This window comes from Scyliorhinus canicula, chromosome 13 (assembly GCF_902713615.1).
Source record: "Scyliorhinus canicula chromosome 13, sScyCan1.1, whole genome shotgun sequence".
Taxonomy (NCBI): Eukaryota; Metazoa; Chordata; class Chondrichthyes; order Carcharhiniformes; family Scyliorhinidae; genus Scyliorhinus; species Scyliorhinus canicula.
Window position 1 is genome coordinate 126,909,069 of NC_052158.1, and position 17,396 is coordinate 126,926,464.

General features: G+C 44.8%; 1 protein-coding gene across 1 annotated transcript in view; it reads left to right on the forward strand.

Moving 5' to 3' along the window:
- LOC119975646 (serine-rich adhesin for platelets-like) overlaps positions 1 to 17,396 on the forward strand; it is a 134,088-nt gene that overhangs the window by 52,390 nt on the left and 64,302 nt on the right. Inside the window, exons 8-15 of the mRNA XM_038815428.1 lie at positions 6,091 to 6,186; positions 6,776 to 6,871; positions 9,127 to 9,222; positions 11,058 to 11,153; positions 11,736 to 11,831; positions 13,402 to 13,497; positions 14,080 to 14,175; positions 16,007 to 16,102. Coding sequence (XP_038671356.1) covers positions 6,091 to 6,186; positions 6,776 to 6,871; positions 9,127 to 9,222; positions 11,058 to 11,153; positions 11,736 to 11,831; positions 13,402 to 13,497; positions 14,080 to 14,175; positions 16,007 to 16,102 — 768 coding nt within the window. The remainder of the gene's footprint in view (positions 1 to 6,090; positions 6,187 to 6,775; positions 6,872 to 9,126; positions 9,223 to 11,057; positions 11,154 to 11,735; positions 11,832 to 13,401; positions 13,498 to 14,079; positions 14,176 to 16,006; positions 16,103 to 17,396) is intronic.

The window sequence follows — 17,396 nt, forward strand, 5'->3', positions numbered from 1 at the left end:
GGACCCACTGGGCACCACCAGCAAAATTCCGAACGAACACTGGGTCACCGGGCGCAACCTGCAGAATTGGCCGATGTCGAGAAAAGCCATGTCCCTGCCATTCTTGTGTGCAGCGTACTTTTGCGCCAATGTCCGGGAAAACCATGCTAAGGCGGGTGGGAAGTCTCCGGTCCATTAGGAGTTCTGCGGGAGCTACCCCAGTCACTGCATGCGGAGTGCTCCTAGATGAAAACAAAAAACGAGCCAGTCTCGTGTCCATTGACCCGGAAGACTGCTTCTTCAGGCCTCGTTTGAATGTCTGCACTGCGCGCTCCGCCAACCCTTTTGAAGCCGGGTGGTCAGGGGCGGTGCGGATATGGCGTATGCCGTTCGTCTTCATGAACCTTGCAAACTCCTCACTTGTGAACGGAGTGCTGTTGTCCATCACCAGCACCTTCGGGGGGGCCATGCGTACTGAAAGACAAATGCAACTTCTCGATTGTTGCGCAGAACGTTGTGCCGTGAATCTTATGCACCTCTAGCCATTTAGACTGGGCGTCAATTAATAGAAGGAACATGGATCCTCGAACAGGGCCGGCGAAATCCGCATGCAAGCGCGCCCAAGGCCGCCCTGGCTATTCCCAGTGATGTCGGGGCGTGGCTGGCGGATGCTCCTACCAAATGGAGCAGTTTTGGGCCACCTTCTCAATGTCGGTGCCGAGGCCTGGACACCAGACACAACTCCAGGCCAACATTTTCATTTTGGTCACACCCGGAAGCCCATTGTGCAAGTCTCTCCGTATCAGCTCCTGTCCTTTTTCCGGGACAATCACGCGTGTCCCCCACAAGAGGATACCGTCTTCCACGCTAAATTCTGACAGCTTGGAGGAAAATGCCCGCAACTCACCTGGGAGCTGTCTATGCTGCCCACCATACAGGACTATGTGCCGAACCTTTGACAGGACTGGCTCTGTCTGGGTCCACTCACGGATCTGTGATGCCATGACAGGCAAGGTGTCCATAAAATTTAGGGTTGCAACCACCTCACCGGTCGTGGGGGTCGACATGGGGCCGGTCGATAAAGGCAATCGGCTCAGTGGGTCGGCATTCCCTATTTGGGTTCCTGGTTTGTGCTCCAGAGAATACTCGTAGGTAGCGAGCAACAAAGCCCACCGCTGGATCCTTGCGGAAGCAATGTGCGGTATTGGCTTATCCTCTCTGAAAAGTCCCAGCAGAGGCTTATGATCAGTCACGATAGTGAAGTGGAGGCCATATACGTACTGGTGGAAATGTTTCATCGCAAAGATCACTGCCAGGCCCTCCTTCTCAATCTGCGCATACTTTTTTTCCGCTGCAGTCTATGTGCGGGAGGCGAAAGCTATCGGCCGCTCGGCCCCGTTCTCCATCTTGTGGGACAGGACGGCTCCAATACCATATGGGGATGCATCACATGTGACGAGCAAAGGCTTTCCAGGATCATAGTGGGTTAGTAACCCAGATGACGACAATTGTTGTTTTACCCGCCGGAAAGCGGTTTCTTGCGGCTGACCCCAAACCCAGGTGTGATTCTTCTTTCGCAGAAGGTACAACGGGGCCAGCATAGTGGCCAGATTGGGGAAGAACTTCCCATAATAGTTAACGAGGCTGAGAAACGAACAAAGATGCGAAGTGTCAGTCGGGGCGGGGGCCTGTTGAATCGCGCGCACTTTCTCTACGACGGGGTGCAAACCTTCGCGGTCCACCCGATAACCCAGGTGGACTACTTCCTTCGCCTGAAAGACGTACTTTGTGCGATGTAAACGGACTCCAGCCCTGAAAAGCGTCTAAGGACAGCCTCCAAATTTTCCAAATGTTCCTGCTCCGACGTCCCTGTGATCAAAACGTCATCTAAGTAGACAGCAACACGCGGTAAACCTCTCAAAATGCCCTCCATAACGCGTTAAAAAATAGCGCAGGCAGTGGATACTCCAAAGGGCAAATGTGTATATTCATACAGGCCCCGATGTGTATTAATCATTACATATGGCCGGGAGGCAGGGTCCAGCTCCAACTGTAGGTAGGCGTGACTCATATCAATTTTTGTGAACGAGAGTCCGCCTGCAAGTTTCGCGTAGAGATCGTCTATGCGAGGCATTGGGTATCGGTCGAGTCGGGAAGCCGTATTCACTGTAAGCGAACTGTGGCATCTGGCTTCGTTACAGGTACAATTGGTGCTGCCCAGTCAGTGAAACGGACGGGTCTGATAATACCCAAAGTCTCCAAACGAGTGAGCTCCCCTTCTACCTTCTCAAGCAAGGCGTAAGGCACCGGGCGCGCCCAGAAATAGCGCGGTGTGGCTCCTCATTTGACTTGGGTACGGGCGACGGCCCCTTTTATTTTCCCCAAACCGGGTTGGAATACATCTGGGTATCGTCCTAGCACCTCAGTCAACCCTCCAGAACCTGTTTGGGGGATGTGCTGCCACTGCAACTGCAAATGGCGCAACAAGTCCCGACCCAACAGGCTGGGCCCATGGCCGCGCATCACGATAAGTGGGAAACACCCATAACAACAGGGGTCGCCCTCCGTCTCCACGTCCTCGGGAGTAGTCGCCGCAGGTTCATCCAAATGGAAGGTACAGCCCCTGGGTTGGCCCCAGTTTCGGTCGGAACGCCGGCACCCCCAGGACCGGCGTCCGCGACGGGGTTGGCGCCTACAAGTCTGACACGGACATGGCTCCTCACCCATTGGTTCTGGAGAAGGCTCCCTTCGGGGGGGAATGTCTGATGACCACTGGCGTGGATCCGGACGTCGCCTTGCTCAAGGTACCGCAGGGGTGCAGGGGGACGCTTTGGGATGGAAGGGGTTGCACCCCAAGGCATGCACCTCCATTCCCTGTAGCTCCTGCACTCCTCGTTCTGCGCTCTCTCGGGACAATAACATTTGAATGGCCTGTTGAAAAGTCAATGTTGGCTCGGCTAACAACTTTCTCTGGGTGGCCGCATTGTTAATACCGCAAACCAAATGGCCACGTAACATTTCTGACAAGGTCTCACCATAGTCACAGTACTCCACAATCCTGCGTAGCCTGGATAGAAAGTCGGCAAGGGATTTTCCTGGGGTCCTCTCAGCGGTATTAAACCGGTAACGTTGGACTATCGTGGATGGGGTTGGGTTAAAATGTTGCCCCACTAAGTTCACAAGTTCATCAAATGTTTTGGTGTCTGGCACAGCTGGGTACGTAAGGCTCCTAATCACCCCAAACGTATACGGGCCGCAGGCGGTGAGCAATATGACAACCTGGCGCTCGTTTTCGGTGATGTTGTTAGTAACGCATCCGTTGTGCGTACTGGTTCCAGCTTTCCAGCGCAGCAGTAAAAACATCCAAACGTCCATACAGAGGCATGGTGTAACAGAAAAACAACTTCCAACCGTATCCAACAAAAATCCAGTGAAATGGCTTCAGCAGCGTGGACAGCTATTCACTTTAACCCTCGTCGCCAGTTTTGTGAGGGCCACGAAGAATCCAGCACGAGTTTTAAGGATGAAAGAAATAACATTTATTTACAATAACATATAAATACAACAGCAGCAGCAACTTCCCTTGCTGCTCACTCCTCTCTCTGCTGGTTCCAAACTGGCCAGCTCTATTTATGCAGGGAATCTGCTAATGATTTCTCCGCCCCCTCATTGGGAAGCTCACACTCCCAAAGGATTGTGGGATTGTCATTAGTCCCCAGCCAGTGGTAAGCAGGCAGATTATAACACTTGGTTAAAGCCTGCTCTCTTCCTCACCACCTCCACACTCAGGATACTCTGGTACACCCGCAGGATACTGTTGTCCCACGTACAACTCCGCGTTCGTTTGGCCTACCGAAGAATACATTCCTTGTCCAGGAACCTATGAAATTTCACCACCATTCCCCTGCTCACGGCTTCCTTGCAAGCCCTCTGTACTCCCTGTCCACCTCCAACGGTCGGGGGAATGCCCCTTCTCCCAGCAGTTTTTCGAACATACCTGCTACATATCTGCTCTCTCAGCCCCCTCTGGGAGCGCAACAATTCTTAAGTTCTGCCGGCAGGACCGATTCTCAAGGTCCTCCACCTTCTCCAGAAGCCTTTTCGGCTGGTCCTGAAGCATTTCCACCTCCAGCTCCACCGCTGTTTGATGCTCCTCCTGCTCAGCCAGCGCCTTCTCAACCTTCTGGACCGTCCGATCGTGGGTGTCCAATCTGTGCTCTAGCCAGTCGATCGATTCTTTAATCAGGTCCAAACATCCTGCTTTTGCTTGGCAAAACCGTCCTGGATGACCTGCATCAACTGCTCCATCAGCTGTGCCGCCACCCCAGGGGTTCGGTCCTCGACATTGCTGTCTCCTACTGCAGCTTCAATATAGCTCTTGGGTAACTTTTTATTTCTGCCTTTTCGTGCACTTCTGGTTCTTTGCTCCATACACTAATATGTGGAAACGGTGCCCAATTGCCTCAGTCTTCGAAATAACCGTTTAAAACCAGAAAAAAGTCCAGGGGAAAGGTCCAAAGGTCCGACCAGAGCAGGAGCCACCAAACGTGCGACTTATTCCTTCATAGTAAGGAGTCCTGATAACTCAAATGTTGAACAGGCAGTGAACCAGTCTTACCTGGAATATCATCAACATTTGTGAAAATGGATCAGCCTTCCATATTTTCATGATTTCATGCCTGCGAATACCCTTACATTTCCAATGCTACAATATCAGTTCATCCATCAAAAGTCAGGACATTTCCAGAACCATCAACATGTTTGAATTCCTGGACACATTTCAAATTTTCAAATCTCATTTTGCTATCTCACAAATGAACTGAAGCTAATAAAACAAATGGGTGTTTGTGCTTCTTGTCACACCACCCACAATCATTTCTTCATTCAAGATTTGATGTCAAATCAAAATCAATAAACATGCTCACGCAGTGACATTCCTATTTTTCCGAATAATGGATATGACTAGTGCCATAATGACTAAAAGCTTGATTCATGCATTAGTTATCATTGATGCTACTTCAATGGGATCATACAAAAATGACATTCACTTCCGCTGCAAACTAGATGATGTTCTCTTGGCCACTAGGAACTTCTCCTCACCGCCCCTCCAGGCCTGACCCCTGACAGTTACAAATTGGCACCCCGGATCCATGGCACTGCCCACATGGGACCTTGGATGTTCTGCTGGCACCCTGGCAGTACCACGCAGGCACCCTGTCAGTGCCATAATTGCTATGCCAGGTGGCCAGCTTGCACTACAAAGATGACAGCCTGGTAGTGCCAAGGTGCCCGTGACCATAGATACCACCCTGTGTACCTGACCACTCAGCGTTTCTACTACTCTGTGAGGTGTACCCAAGGTGCCATTACATGTGGTCCACGCTTGTGTTGCCCTGTCCTAAATGGCACCCTGGCGAGATCCTGCAGGCATTGCCATTTGCTCCCGGGCGCTAGGTGAACCGGCGTATGGGTAATTGAATGACTCATTTCAATGGCATATTTAAACATGCATTTGTGGATTTTGCCCAGACCGATTTGGGGCTCTCCCGGGTTTCACCCAGCACGCCTGGATCTGTGCAAAGCGCAGAGTGATTGCAGAATCTTGCCCACAATTTATCATAATTACCTGTTTTTGGCTGTTAATTAACATTTCTATGATTAGAATATATGACAACTTCTGGAGCAAGCCAGTTTCTCACAGTACCTTTTCACAGAAACTTCATTGCTTTGTTAATTTAATCCTACTTGTGACACAGAAGATTATCAGTATTGACAGGATAAAGTACAAATGTTGGTGATACATGTTGCAGAAATGAAAAGCAAACAATGATATTCATTGGTCCTTTGTAAACTCTAAATAATATTGAGCAGACACGTTTGTACTGCCTGTAGTTGAAACAACTTGTTACATTGTACTTGAGAATACAACATGTACCCCTTAAACTGTAGATCCAGGGTAGTCTGCGAATGTGTATCACAGAACTCAAATTTTCAAATCTCACATGATTTTTATTCATGTTGTTGACCTTATCTTGCTGAATTTATATGCTTTTTGTTGCAATTAATTGGACGATTGCGTCACTTCACTGACAACTCTATTATCATCAACAGCAACATCACCATCAACTTCAACATCAACTGAACCATCTACAATGGTAACCACAGTTTTCAGCACTTCAGCTTCAACAGCAGCAAGTGAAACAACAGGTATTTCCTGTGCTATCCAATTGTCAATGTACAATGTCTAACTGATAACTGATATGTAAAACAAGCAGTGAACCAGTCTTACCTGGAATATCATCATCAACCTAAGTGAAATTGTAACAACCTTCCATATTTTCATGATTTCATTCCGGCGAATGCCATAACATTTCCAATGCTACCATATCAGTTCATCCATCAAAAGTCAGGACATTTCCAGAACCATCAACATGCTTGAATTCTTGGACACATTTCAAATTATCAAATCTCATTTTGCTTTCTCACAAATGAACTGGATTTAACACAGAGGGGTGTTTGTGCTTCTTGTCACAAGCCTACAATCACTTGTTCATTCAATATTCTATAACTCTATATTAACAGCAAACCATCTTGTAACAAAGTACTTAAGAATACAATATGTGCGCCTGAACCTGGAGATCCATATAATATCACAGCACTTTCAAATTTTCAAATCTCCCATGATTTTTATTTATGTTGTTGACCTTCTCTTGCTCAATTTATGTGCTTTTTGCTGCATTGATTTGGGCTATTGCTTTACTTCACCAACAACTGTGAACTGTGTTATCATCAACAGCAACATCACCATCGACTTCAACATCAACTGAACCATCTACAACGGCAACCACAGCTTTAAACACTTCAGCGTCAACATCAATAAGTGAAACAACAGGTATTTCCAGTGCTATCCAATTGACAATGTTTAACCATTAACTGATAACTCATATGTTGAACAGGCAGTGAACCAATCTTTCCTGGAATATCATCATCAACATTTCTGAAATTGGAACAGCCTTCCAAATTCTCATGGTTTCATGCCTGCGAATAGCCTTACATTTCCATTGCTACAATATCAGTTCATCCATCAAAAGTCAGGACATTTCCAGAACCATCAACAAGCTTGAATTCTTGGACACATTTCAAATGTTCAAATCTCATTATGCTTTCTCACAAATGAACTGAAACTATTAAAACAAATGGGTGTTTGTGCTTCTTGTCACAACACCCACAATCACTACATCATTCAAGATTTGTTGTTAAAACAAAATCAATAAACATGCTCACGCGGTGACATTCCTATCTTTCCTAATAATGGATATGACTAGTGCCATAAGGAATAAAAGCTTGACTCATGTATCAGTTATCACTGACGCTCCTTCACTGGTATCATACAATAATGACATTCACTTCCGCTCTAAACTATACGACGTTCTCTCGGCTGCTGGGAACTTCACCTCACCGGCCCGTAAGGCCCGACCCCTGACAGTTACAAACTGGCACCCCAGATCCATTGCGCTGCCCACATGGGACCTTGGAAGCGCTGCTGGCACTCTGGCAGGAGCACCCAGGTGCCCTAGTAGTGCCGTAATTACTGTGCCACCTGCCCAGGTGGCACTGCAAGGATGACAGACTGGTAATGCCAAGGTGCCCGTGACTGAGGGTACCACACTGTGTACCTGACCACTTGGGGTTTCTGCTGCTCTGTGAGATGTACCCAAGGTGCCATTACACATGGTCCACGTTTGTGTAGCCCCGTCCTAAATGGCGCCCTGCTGAGATCCTGCAGGCATTGCCATTTGCTCCTGGGCGCTGGAAGAACCGTCGTACTGGTATTTTCAATAACTCATTTCAATGGTGCATTTAAATATGCATTTCTGTTCCTTGCCCAGCCCGATTTGGGGCTTTCCCAGGCTTCACTCAGCACGCCTGGATCCGTGTTGAGATCAAAGTGAGCGCCGAATCGCATCCGCAACCTATCATATTGAACTGTTTTCGCTGTTATTTAACATTTCTATGATTAGAATATATGACAACTTCTGGAGCAATCCAACTTTTCACAGTAACTTTTCACCGTAAATTCATAGCTTTGTTAATGTAATCCTACTTGTGACACTAAAGATTATTATTATTATTGACAGGATAAAGTACAAATGTTGGTGATACCTTTTGCAGAAATTCATTGGTACTTTGTAAACTCTAAATAAAATTGAGCAGACAGGTTTGTACTGCCTGCAGTCGAAACATCTTGGGCGGGATTCTCCGACCCCCTGCCGGGAATGCAGGAGGAGACTCCGGATGAGCCGGGAAACCATGGCACACATCTGCCACCTGCTGGCACACCTGGCACCGCGTGGCACTGGGGGAGGGCACCCTCTCCCCGTGTCCGCCAAGGTGACGGTGGCCCTAAACCTTTATGCCACGGGGTCATTCCAGGCACCGAGTGGGTATCTGTCCGGCATCTCGCAGACATCGGTGCACCGGTGCATCCGGGCAGTGACAGACGCCCTTTATGCCATTGCGGATTGCTACATCTGGTTCCCTGTGGATTGGGCGAGCCAAGATGACCGGGCCGTGGGCTTCTCTGCCGTGGCCGGTTTTCCCATGGTCCAGGGCGCGATCGATGGGATGCTCATCGCCGTGAGGCTACCTGCAGTTAACAGGGCCGTGTTCACCAATAGGAAGAGGACCTATTCCATGAACATCCAGGTGGTCTGCGACCACCGCACGATTATCCTGCACGTCTGCCCCCGGTACCCGGGAAGTGTTCATGACTCATACGTGTTGTCGCGGACTTACATCCCCGGCATGTTCGACGGACGCCACCCCCAGCTCTTGGACACATTTCAAATTTTCAAATTTCATTTTGCAATCTCACAAATGAACTGAACTGAACACAGATGGGTGTTTCTGCTTCTTGTCACAATGCCTACAATCACTTCATTCAATATTCTATAACTCAATATTAACTACAAACCATCTTGTAACAAAGTACTTACAATATGTGCTCCTTAACTTGCAGATCCGAATAAGTATCACAGCACTTTCAAGTTTTAAAATCTCCCATGATTTTTATTTATGTTGTTGACCTTCTCTTGCTCAATTCATGGACTTTTACTTTACTTCACTGACAACTGTTATCATCAACAGCAACATCACCATCGACTTCAACATCAACTGAACCATCTACAATGGCAACCACAGGTTTAAACACTTCAGCGTCAACATCAATAACTGAAACAACAGGTATTTTCAGTGCAATCCAATTGACAATGTTTAACCACGAACTGATAACTCATATGTTGAACAGGCAGTGAACCAATCTTACCTGGAATATCATCATCAACATTTCTGAAATTGGAACACATTCCAAATTTTCATGATGTCATGCCTGCGAATATCCTTACATTTCCATTGCTACAATATCAGTTCATCCATCAAAAGTCAGGACATTTCCAGAACCATCAACATGCTTGAATTCTTGGACACATTTCAAATTTTCAAATCTCATTTTGATTTCTCACAAATGAACTGAATCAAATAAAACAAATGGGTGTTTGTGCTTCTTGTCACACCACCCACAATCACTACTTCATTCAAGATTTGTTGTCAAAACAAAATCAATAAACATGCTCACGCAGTGACATTACTATCTTTACTAATAATGGATATGACTAGTGTCATAAGGAATAAATGCTTGATTCATGTATGAGTTATCACTGATGCTCCTTCAATGGGAACATACATTAATGACATTCACTTCCGCTGCAAACGAGATGACGTTCTCTCGGCTGCTGGGAACTTCCCCTTACCGGCCCGCCAGGCCCAACCCCTGACAGTTACAAACTGGCACCCCAGATCCATGGCACTATCCACATGGGACCTTGGAAGTGTTGCTGGCACTCTGGCAGTACCACCCAGGTGCTCTGGCAGCTCCATAATTGCTGTGCCACTTGCCCAGGTGGCACTGCAAGGATGACAGACTGGTAATGCCAAGGTGCCCGTGACTGAGGATACCACACTGTGTACTTGACCACTCGGGCTTTCTACTGGTCTGTGAGATATACCCAAGGTGCCATTACACATGGTCCACGTTTGTGTTGCCCCATCCTTTTTTTTTTCTTTATTTTTATAAATTTAGATTACCCAATTCATTTTTTCCAATTAAGGGGGCAATTTAGCGTGTCCAATCCACCTACCCTGCACATTTTTGGGTTGTGGGGGCGAAACCCACGCAGACACGGGGCGAATGTGCAAACTCCACACGGACAGTGACCCAGAGCCGGGATCGAACCTGGGACCTCAGCGCCGTGAGGCAGCGGTGCTAACCACTAGGCCTCCGTGCTGCCCTGTGTTGCCCCATCGTAAATGGCACGCTGGCGATGTCCCGCATTCATTGCCATTTGCTCCTCGGTGCTGGAAGAACCGTTGTACCGGTATTTTGAATAACTAATTTCAGTGGTGCATTTAAATATGCATTTCTGGGTCTTGCCCAGCCCGATTTGGGGCTTTCACAGGCTTCACCCAGCACGCCTGGATCCGTGTTGAGATCAAAGTGAGCGCTGAATCGCATCCACAATTTATCATAATTAACTATTTTTCGCTGTTATTTAACATTTCTATGATTAGAATATATGACAACTTCTGGAGCAATCCAACTTTTCACAGTAATTCTTCACCGTAAATTCATAGCTTTGTTAATGTAATCCGACTTGTGACACTAAAGGTTATTATTATTATTGACAGGAAAAAGTACAAATGTTGGTGATACTTTTTGCAGAAACGAAAAGCAAACAATGATATCCATTGGTACTTTGTTAACTCTGAATAAAATTGAGCAGACAAGTTTGTTATGCCTGTAGTTGAAAAATCTTGTTACATTGTACTTCAGAATACACCATTTACCCCTTAAATTGGAGATGCAGGGTAGTCTGCAAATAAGTATCACAGCACTCAAATATTCAAATCTCACATGATTTATATTCATATTGTTGACCTTTTCTTGCTGAATTTATGTGCTTTTTGCTGTAATTAATTGGGCGATTGCGTCACTTCACTGCCAACTCTATTATCATCAACAGCAACATCACCATCAACTTCAACATCAACTGAACCATCTACAATGGTAACCACAGCTTTCAACACTTCAGCTTCAACAGCAATAAGTGAAACAACAGGTATTTCCAGTGCTATCCAATTGTCAATGTTCAACATTTAACTGATAAGTGATATGTAAAACAAGCAGTGAACCAGTCTTACCTGGAATATCATCATCAACCTAAGTGAAATTGTAACAACCTTCCATATTTTCATGATTTCATTCCGGCGAATGCCATAACATTTCCAATGCTACCATATCAGTTCATCCATCAAAAGTCAGGACATTTCCAGAACCATCAACATGTTGGAATTCTTGGACACATTTCAAATTTTCAAATCTCATTTTGAAATCTCACAAATTAACTTATCTGAAAACAGAGGGGTGTTTATGCTTCTTGTCACAATGGCGACAATCACTTCATTCAATATTCTATAACTCTATATTAACAGCAAACCATCTTGTAACAAAGTACTTAAGAATACAATATGTGCTCCTTAACTTGGAGATCCGAATAAGTATCACAGCACTTTCAAATTTTAAAATCTCCCATGATTTTTATTTATGTTTGTTGACCTTCTCTCGCTCAATTTATATGCTTTTTGCTGCATTGATTTGGACTATTGCTTTACTTCACTGACGACTGTGTTATCATCAACAGCAACATCACCATCGACTTCAACATCAACTGAACCATCTACAACAGCAACCACAGCTTTAAACACTTCAGCGTCAACATCAATAAGTGAAACAACAGGTATTTCCAGTGCTATCCAATTGACAATGTTTAACCATTAACTGATAACTCATATGTTGAACAGGCAGTGAACCAATCTTTCCTGGAATATCATCATCAACATTTCTGAAATTGGAACAGCCTTCCAAATTCTCATGGTTTCATGCCTGCGAATAGCCTTACATTTCCATTGCTACAATATCAGTTCATCCATCAAAAGTCAGGACATTTCCAGAACCATCAACATGCTTGAATTTTTGGACACATTTCAAATTTTCAAATCTCATTTTGATTTCTCACAAATGAACTGAAACAAATAAAACAAATGGGTGTTTGTGCTTCTTGTCACACCACCCACAATCACTACTTTATTCAAGATTTGTTGTCAAAACAAAATCAATAAACATGCTCACGCAGTGACATTCCTATCTTTCCTAATAATGGATATGACTCGTGCCATAAGGAATAAATGCTTGATTCATGTATGAGTTATCATTGACGCTCCTTCAATGGGATCATACTTTAATGACATTCACTTCCGCTGCAAACGAGATGACGTTCTCTCGGCTGCTGGGAACTTCCCCTCACCGGCCCGCCAGGCCCGACCCCTGACAGTTACAAACTGGCACCCCAGATCCATGGCACTGTCCACATGGGACCTAGGAAGTGTTGCTGGCACTCTGGCAGTAACACCTAGGTGCCCTGGCAGCTCCATAATTGCTGGTGGCACTGCAAGGATGACAGACTGGTAATGCCAACGTGCGCGTTACTGAGGATACCACACTGCGTACCTGACCACTCGGGCTTTCTACTGGTCTGTGAGATGTACCCAAGGTGCCATTACACATGGTCCATGTTTGTGTTGCCCTATCCTAAATGGCGCACTGGCGATGTCCCGCATTCATTGCCATTTGCTCCTCGACGCTGGAAGAACCGTTGTACCGGTATTTTGAATAACTCATTTCAGTGGTGCATTTAAATATGCATTTCTGGGTCTTGCCCAGCCCGATTTGGGGCTTTCCCGGGCTTCACCCAGCACGCCTGGGGATCTGTGTTGAGATCAAAGTGAGCGCTGAATCGCATCCACAATTTATCATAATTAACTATTTTTCGCTGTTATTTAACATTTCTATGATTAGAATATATGACAACTTCTTGAGCTATCCAACTTTTCACAGTAACTTTTCACCGTAAATTCATAGCTTTGTTAATGTAATCCGACTTGTGACACTAAAGGTTATTATTATTATTGACAGGAAAAAGTACAAATGTTGGTGATACCTTTTGCAGAAACGAAAAGCAAACAATGATATCCATTGGTACTTTGTTAACTCTGAATAAAATTGAGCAGACAAGTTTGTTATGCGTGTAGTTGAAAAATCTTGTTACATTGTACTTCAGAATACAACATGTACCCCTTAAATTGGAGATCCAGGGTAGTCTGCAAATAAGTATCACAGCACTCAAATTTTCAAATCTCACATGATTTTTATTCATATTGTTGACCTTTTCTTGCTGAATTTATGTGCTTTTTGCTGCAATTAATTGGGCGATTGCGTCACTTCACTGCCAACTCTATTATCATCAACAGCAACATCACCATCAACTTCAACATCAACTGAACCATCTACAATGGTAACCACAGCTTTCAACACTTCAGCTTCAACAGCAATAAGTGAAACAACAGGTATTTCCAGTGCTATCCAATTGTCAATGTTCAACGTTTAACTGATAAGTGATATGTAAAACAAGCAGTGAACCAGTCTTACCTGGAATATCATCATCAACCTAAGTGAAATTGTAACAGCATTCAATGTTTTCATGATTTCATTCCGGCGAATGCCATAACATTTCCAATGCTACAATATCTGATCATCCATCAAAAGTCAGGACATTTCCAGAACCATCAACATGTTGGAATTCTTGGACACATTTCAAATTTTCAAATCTCATTTTGCTTTCTCACAAATGAACTGAACTGAACACAGAGGGGTCTTTATGCTTCTTGTCACAATGCCTACAATCACTTCATTCAATATTCTATAACTCTATATTAACAACAAACCATCTTGTAACAAAGTACGTAAGAATACAATATGTGCTCCTCAACTTGGAGATCCGAATAGGTATCACAGCACTTTCAAATTTTAAAATCTCCCATGATTTTTATTTATGTTTGTTGACCTTCTCTTGCTCAATTTATATGCTTTTTGCTGCATTGATTTGGACCATTGATTTACTTCACTGACAACTGTGTTATCATCAACAGCAACATCACCATCAACTTCAACATCAACTGAACCATCTACAACGGCAAGCACAGCTTTAAACACTTCAGCGTCAACATCAATAAGTGAAACAACAGGTATTTCCAGTGCTATCCAATTGACAATGTTTAACCATTAACTGATAACTCATATGTTGAACAGGCAGTGAACCAACCTTTCCTGGAATATCATCATCAACATTTCTGAAATTGGAACAGCCTTCCAAATTCTCATGGTTTCATGCCTGCGAATAGCCTTACATTTCCATTGCTACAATATCAGTTCATCCATCAAAAGTCAGGACATTTCCTGAACCATCAACATGCTTGAATTCTTGGACACATTTCAAATTTTCAAATCTCATTTTGATTTCTCACAAATGAACTGAAACAAATAAAACAAATGGGTGTTTGTGCTTCTTGTCACACCACCCACAATCACTACTTTATTCAAGATTTGTTGTCAAAACAAAATCAATAAACATGCTCACGCAGTGACATTCCTATCTTTACTAATAATGGATAGTGTCATAAGGAATAAATGCTTGATTCATGTATGAGTTATCACTGATGCTCCTTCAATGGGAACATACATTAATGACATTCACTTCCGCTGCAAACGAGATGACGTTCTCTCGGCTGCTGGGAACTTCCCCTTACCGGCCCGCCAGGCCCAACCCCTGACAGTTACAAACTGGCACCCCAGATCCATGGCACTATCCACATGGGACCTTGGAAGTGTTGCTGGCACTCTGGCAGTACCACCCAGGTGCTCTGGCAGCTCCATAATTGCTGTGCCACTTGCCCAGGTGGCACTGCAAGGATGACAGACTGGTAATGCCAAGGTGACCGTGACTGAGGATACCACACTGTGTACTTGACCACTCGGGCTTTCTACTGGTCTGTGAGATATACCCAAGGTGCCATTACACATGGTCCACGTTTGTGTTGCCCCATCCTTTTTTTTTTCTTTATTTTTTATAAATTTAGATTACCCAATTCATTTTTTCCAATTAAGGGGGCAATTTAGCGTGTCCAATCCACCTACCCTGCACATTTTTGGGTTGTGGGGGCGAAACCCACGCAGACACGGGGAGAATGTGCAAACTCCACACGGACAGTGACCCAGAGCCGGGATCGAACCTGGGACCTCAGCGCCGTGAGGCAGCGGTGCTTACCACTAGGCCTCCATGCTGCCCTGTGTTGCCCCATCGTAAATGGCACGCTGGCGATGTCCCGCATTCATTGCCATTTGCTCCTCGGTGCTGGAAGATCCGTTGTACCGGTATTTTGAATAACTAATTTCAGTGGTGCCTTTAAATATGCATTTCTGGGTCTTGCCCAGCCCGATTTGGGGCTTTCCCAGGCTTCACCCAGCACGCCTGGATCCGTGTTGAGATCAAAGTAAGCGCTGAATCGCATCCACAATTTATCATAATTAACTATTTTTCGCTGTTATTTAACATTTCTATGATTAGAATATATGACAACTTCTGGAGCAATCCAACTTTTCACAGTAATTCTTCACCGTAAATTCATAGCTTTGTTAATGTAATCCGACTTGTGACACTAAAGGTTATTATTATTATTGACAGGAAAAAGTACAAATGTTGGTGATACCTTTTGCAGAAACGAAAAGCAAACAATGATATTCATTGGTACTTTGTAAACTATAAATAAAATTGAGCAGACAAGTTTGTTATGCCTGTAGTTGAAAAATCTTGTTACATTGTACTTCAGAATACAACATGTACCCCTTAAATTGGAGATCCAGGGGAGTCTGCAAATAAGTATCACAGCACTCAAATTTTCAAATCTCACATGATTTTTATTCATGTTGTTGACCTTATCTTGCTGAATTTATGTGCTTTTTGCTGCAATTAATTGGGCGATTGCGTCACTTCACTGCCAACTCTATTATCATCAACAGCAACATCACCATCAACTTCAACATCAACTGAACCATCTACAATGGTAACCACAGCTTTCAACACTTCAGCTTCAACAGCAATAAGTGAAACAACAGGTATTTCCAGTGCTATCCAATTGACAATGTTTAACCATTAACTGATAACTCATATGTTGAACAGGCAGTGAACCAATCTTTCCTGGAATATCATCATCAACATTTCTGAAATTGGAACAGCCTTCCAAATTCTCATGGTTTCATGCCTGCGAATAGCCTTACATTTCCATTGCTACAATATCAGTTCATCCATCAAAAGTCAGGACATTTCCTGAACCATCAACATGCTTGAATTCTTGGACACATTTCAAATTTTCAAATCTCATTTTGATTTCTCACAAATGAACTGAAACAAATAAAACAAATGGGTGTTTGTGCTTCTTGTCACACCACCCACAATCACTACTTTATTCAAGATTTGTTGTCAAAACAAAATCAATAAACATGCTCACGCAGTGACATTCCTATCTTTACTAATAATGGATAGTGTCATAAGGAATAAATGCTTGATTCATGTATGAGTTATCACTGATGCTCCTTCAATGGGAACATACATTAATGACATTCACTTCCGCTGCAAACGAGATGACGTTCTCTCGGCTGCTGGGAACTTCCCCTTACCGGCCCGCCAGGCCCAACCCCTGACAGTTACAAACTGGCACCCCAGATCCATGGCACTATCCACATGGGACCTTGGAAGTGTTGCTGGCACTCTGGCAGTACCACCCAGGTGCTCTGGCAGCTCCATAATTGCTGTGCCACTTGCCCAGGTGGCACTGCAAGGATGACAGACTGGTAATGCCAAGGTGACCGTGACTGAGGATACCACACTGTGTACTTGACCACTCGGGCTTTCTACTGGTCTGTGAGATATACCCAAGGTGCCATTACACATGGTCCACGTTTGTGTTGCCCCATCCTTTTTTTTTTCTTTATTTTTTATAAATTTAGATTACCCAATTCATTTTTTCCAATTAAGGGGGCAATTTAGCGTGTCCAATCCACCTACCCTGCACATTTTTGGGTTGTGGGGGCGAAACCCACGCAGACACGGGGAGAATGTGCAAACTCCACACGGACAGTGACCCAGAGCCGGGATCGAACCTGGGACCTCAGCGCCGTGAGGCAGCGGTGCTTACCACTAGGCCTCCATGCTGCCCTGTGTTGCCCCATCGTAAATGGCACGCTGGCGATGTCCCGCATTCATTGCCATTTGCTCCTCGGTGCTGGAAGATCCGTTGTACCGGTATTTTGAATAACTAATTTCAGTGGTGCCTTTAAATATGCATTTCTGGGTCTTGCCCAGCCCGATTTGGGGCTTTCCCAGGCTTCACCCAGCACGCCTGGATCCGTG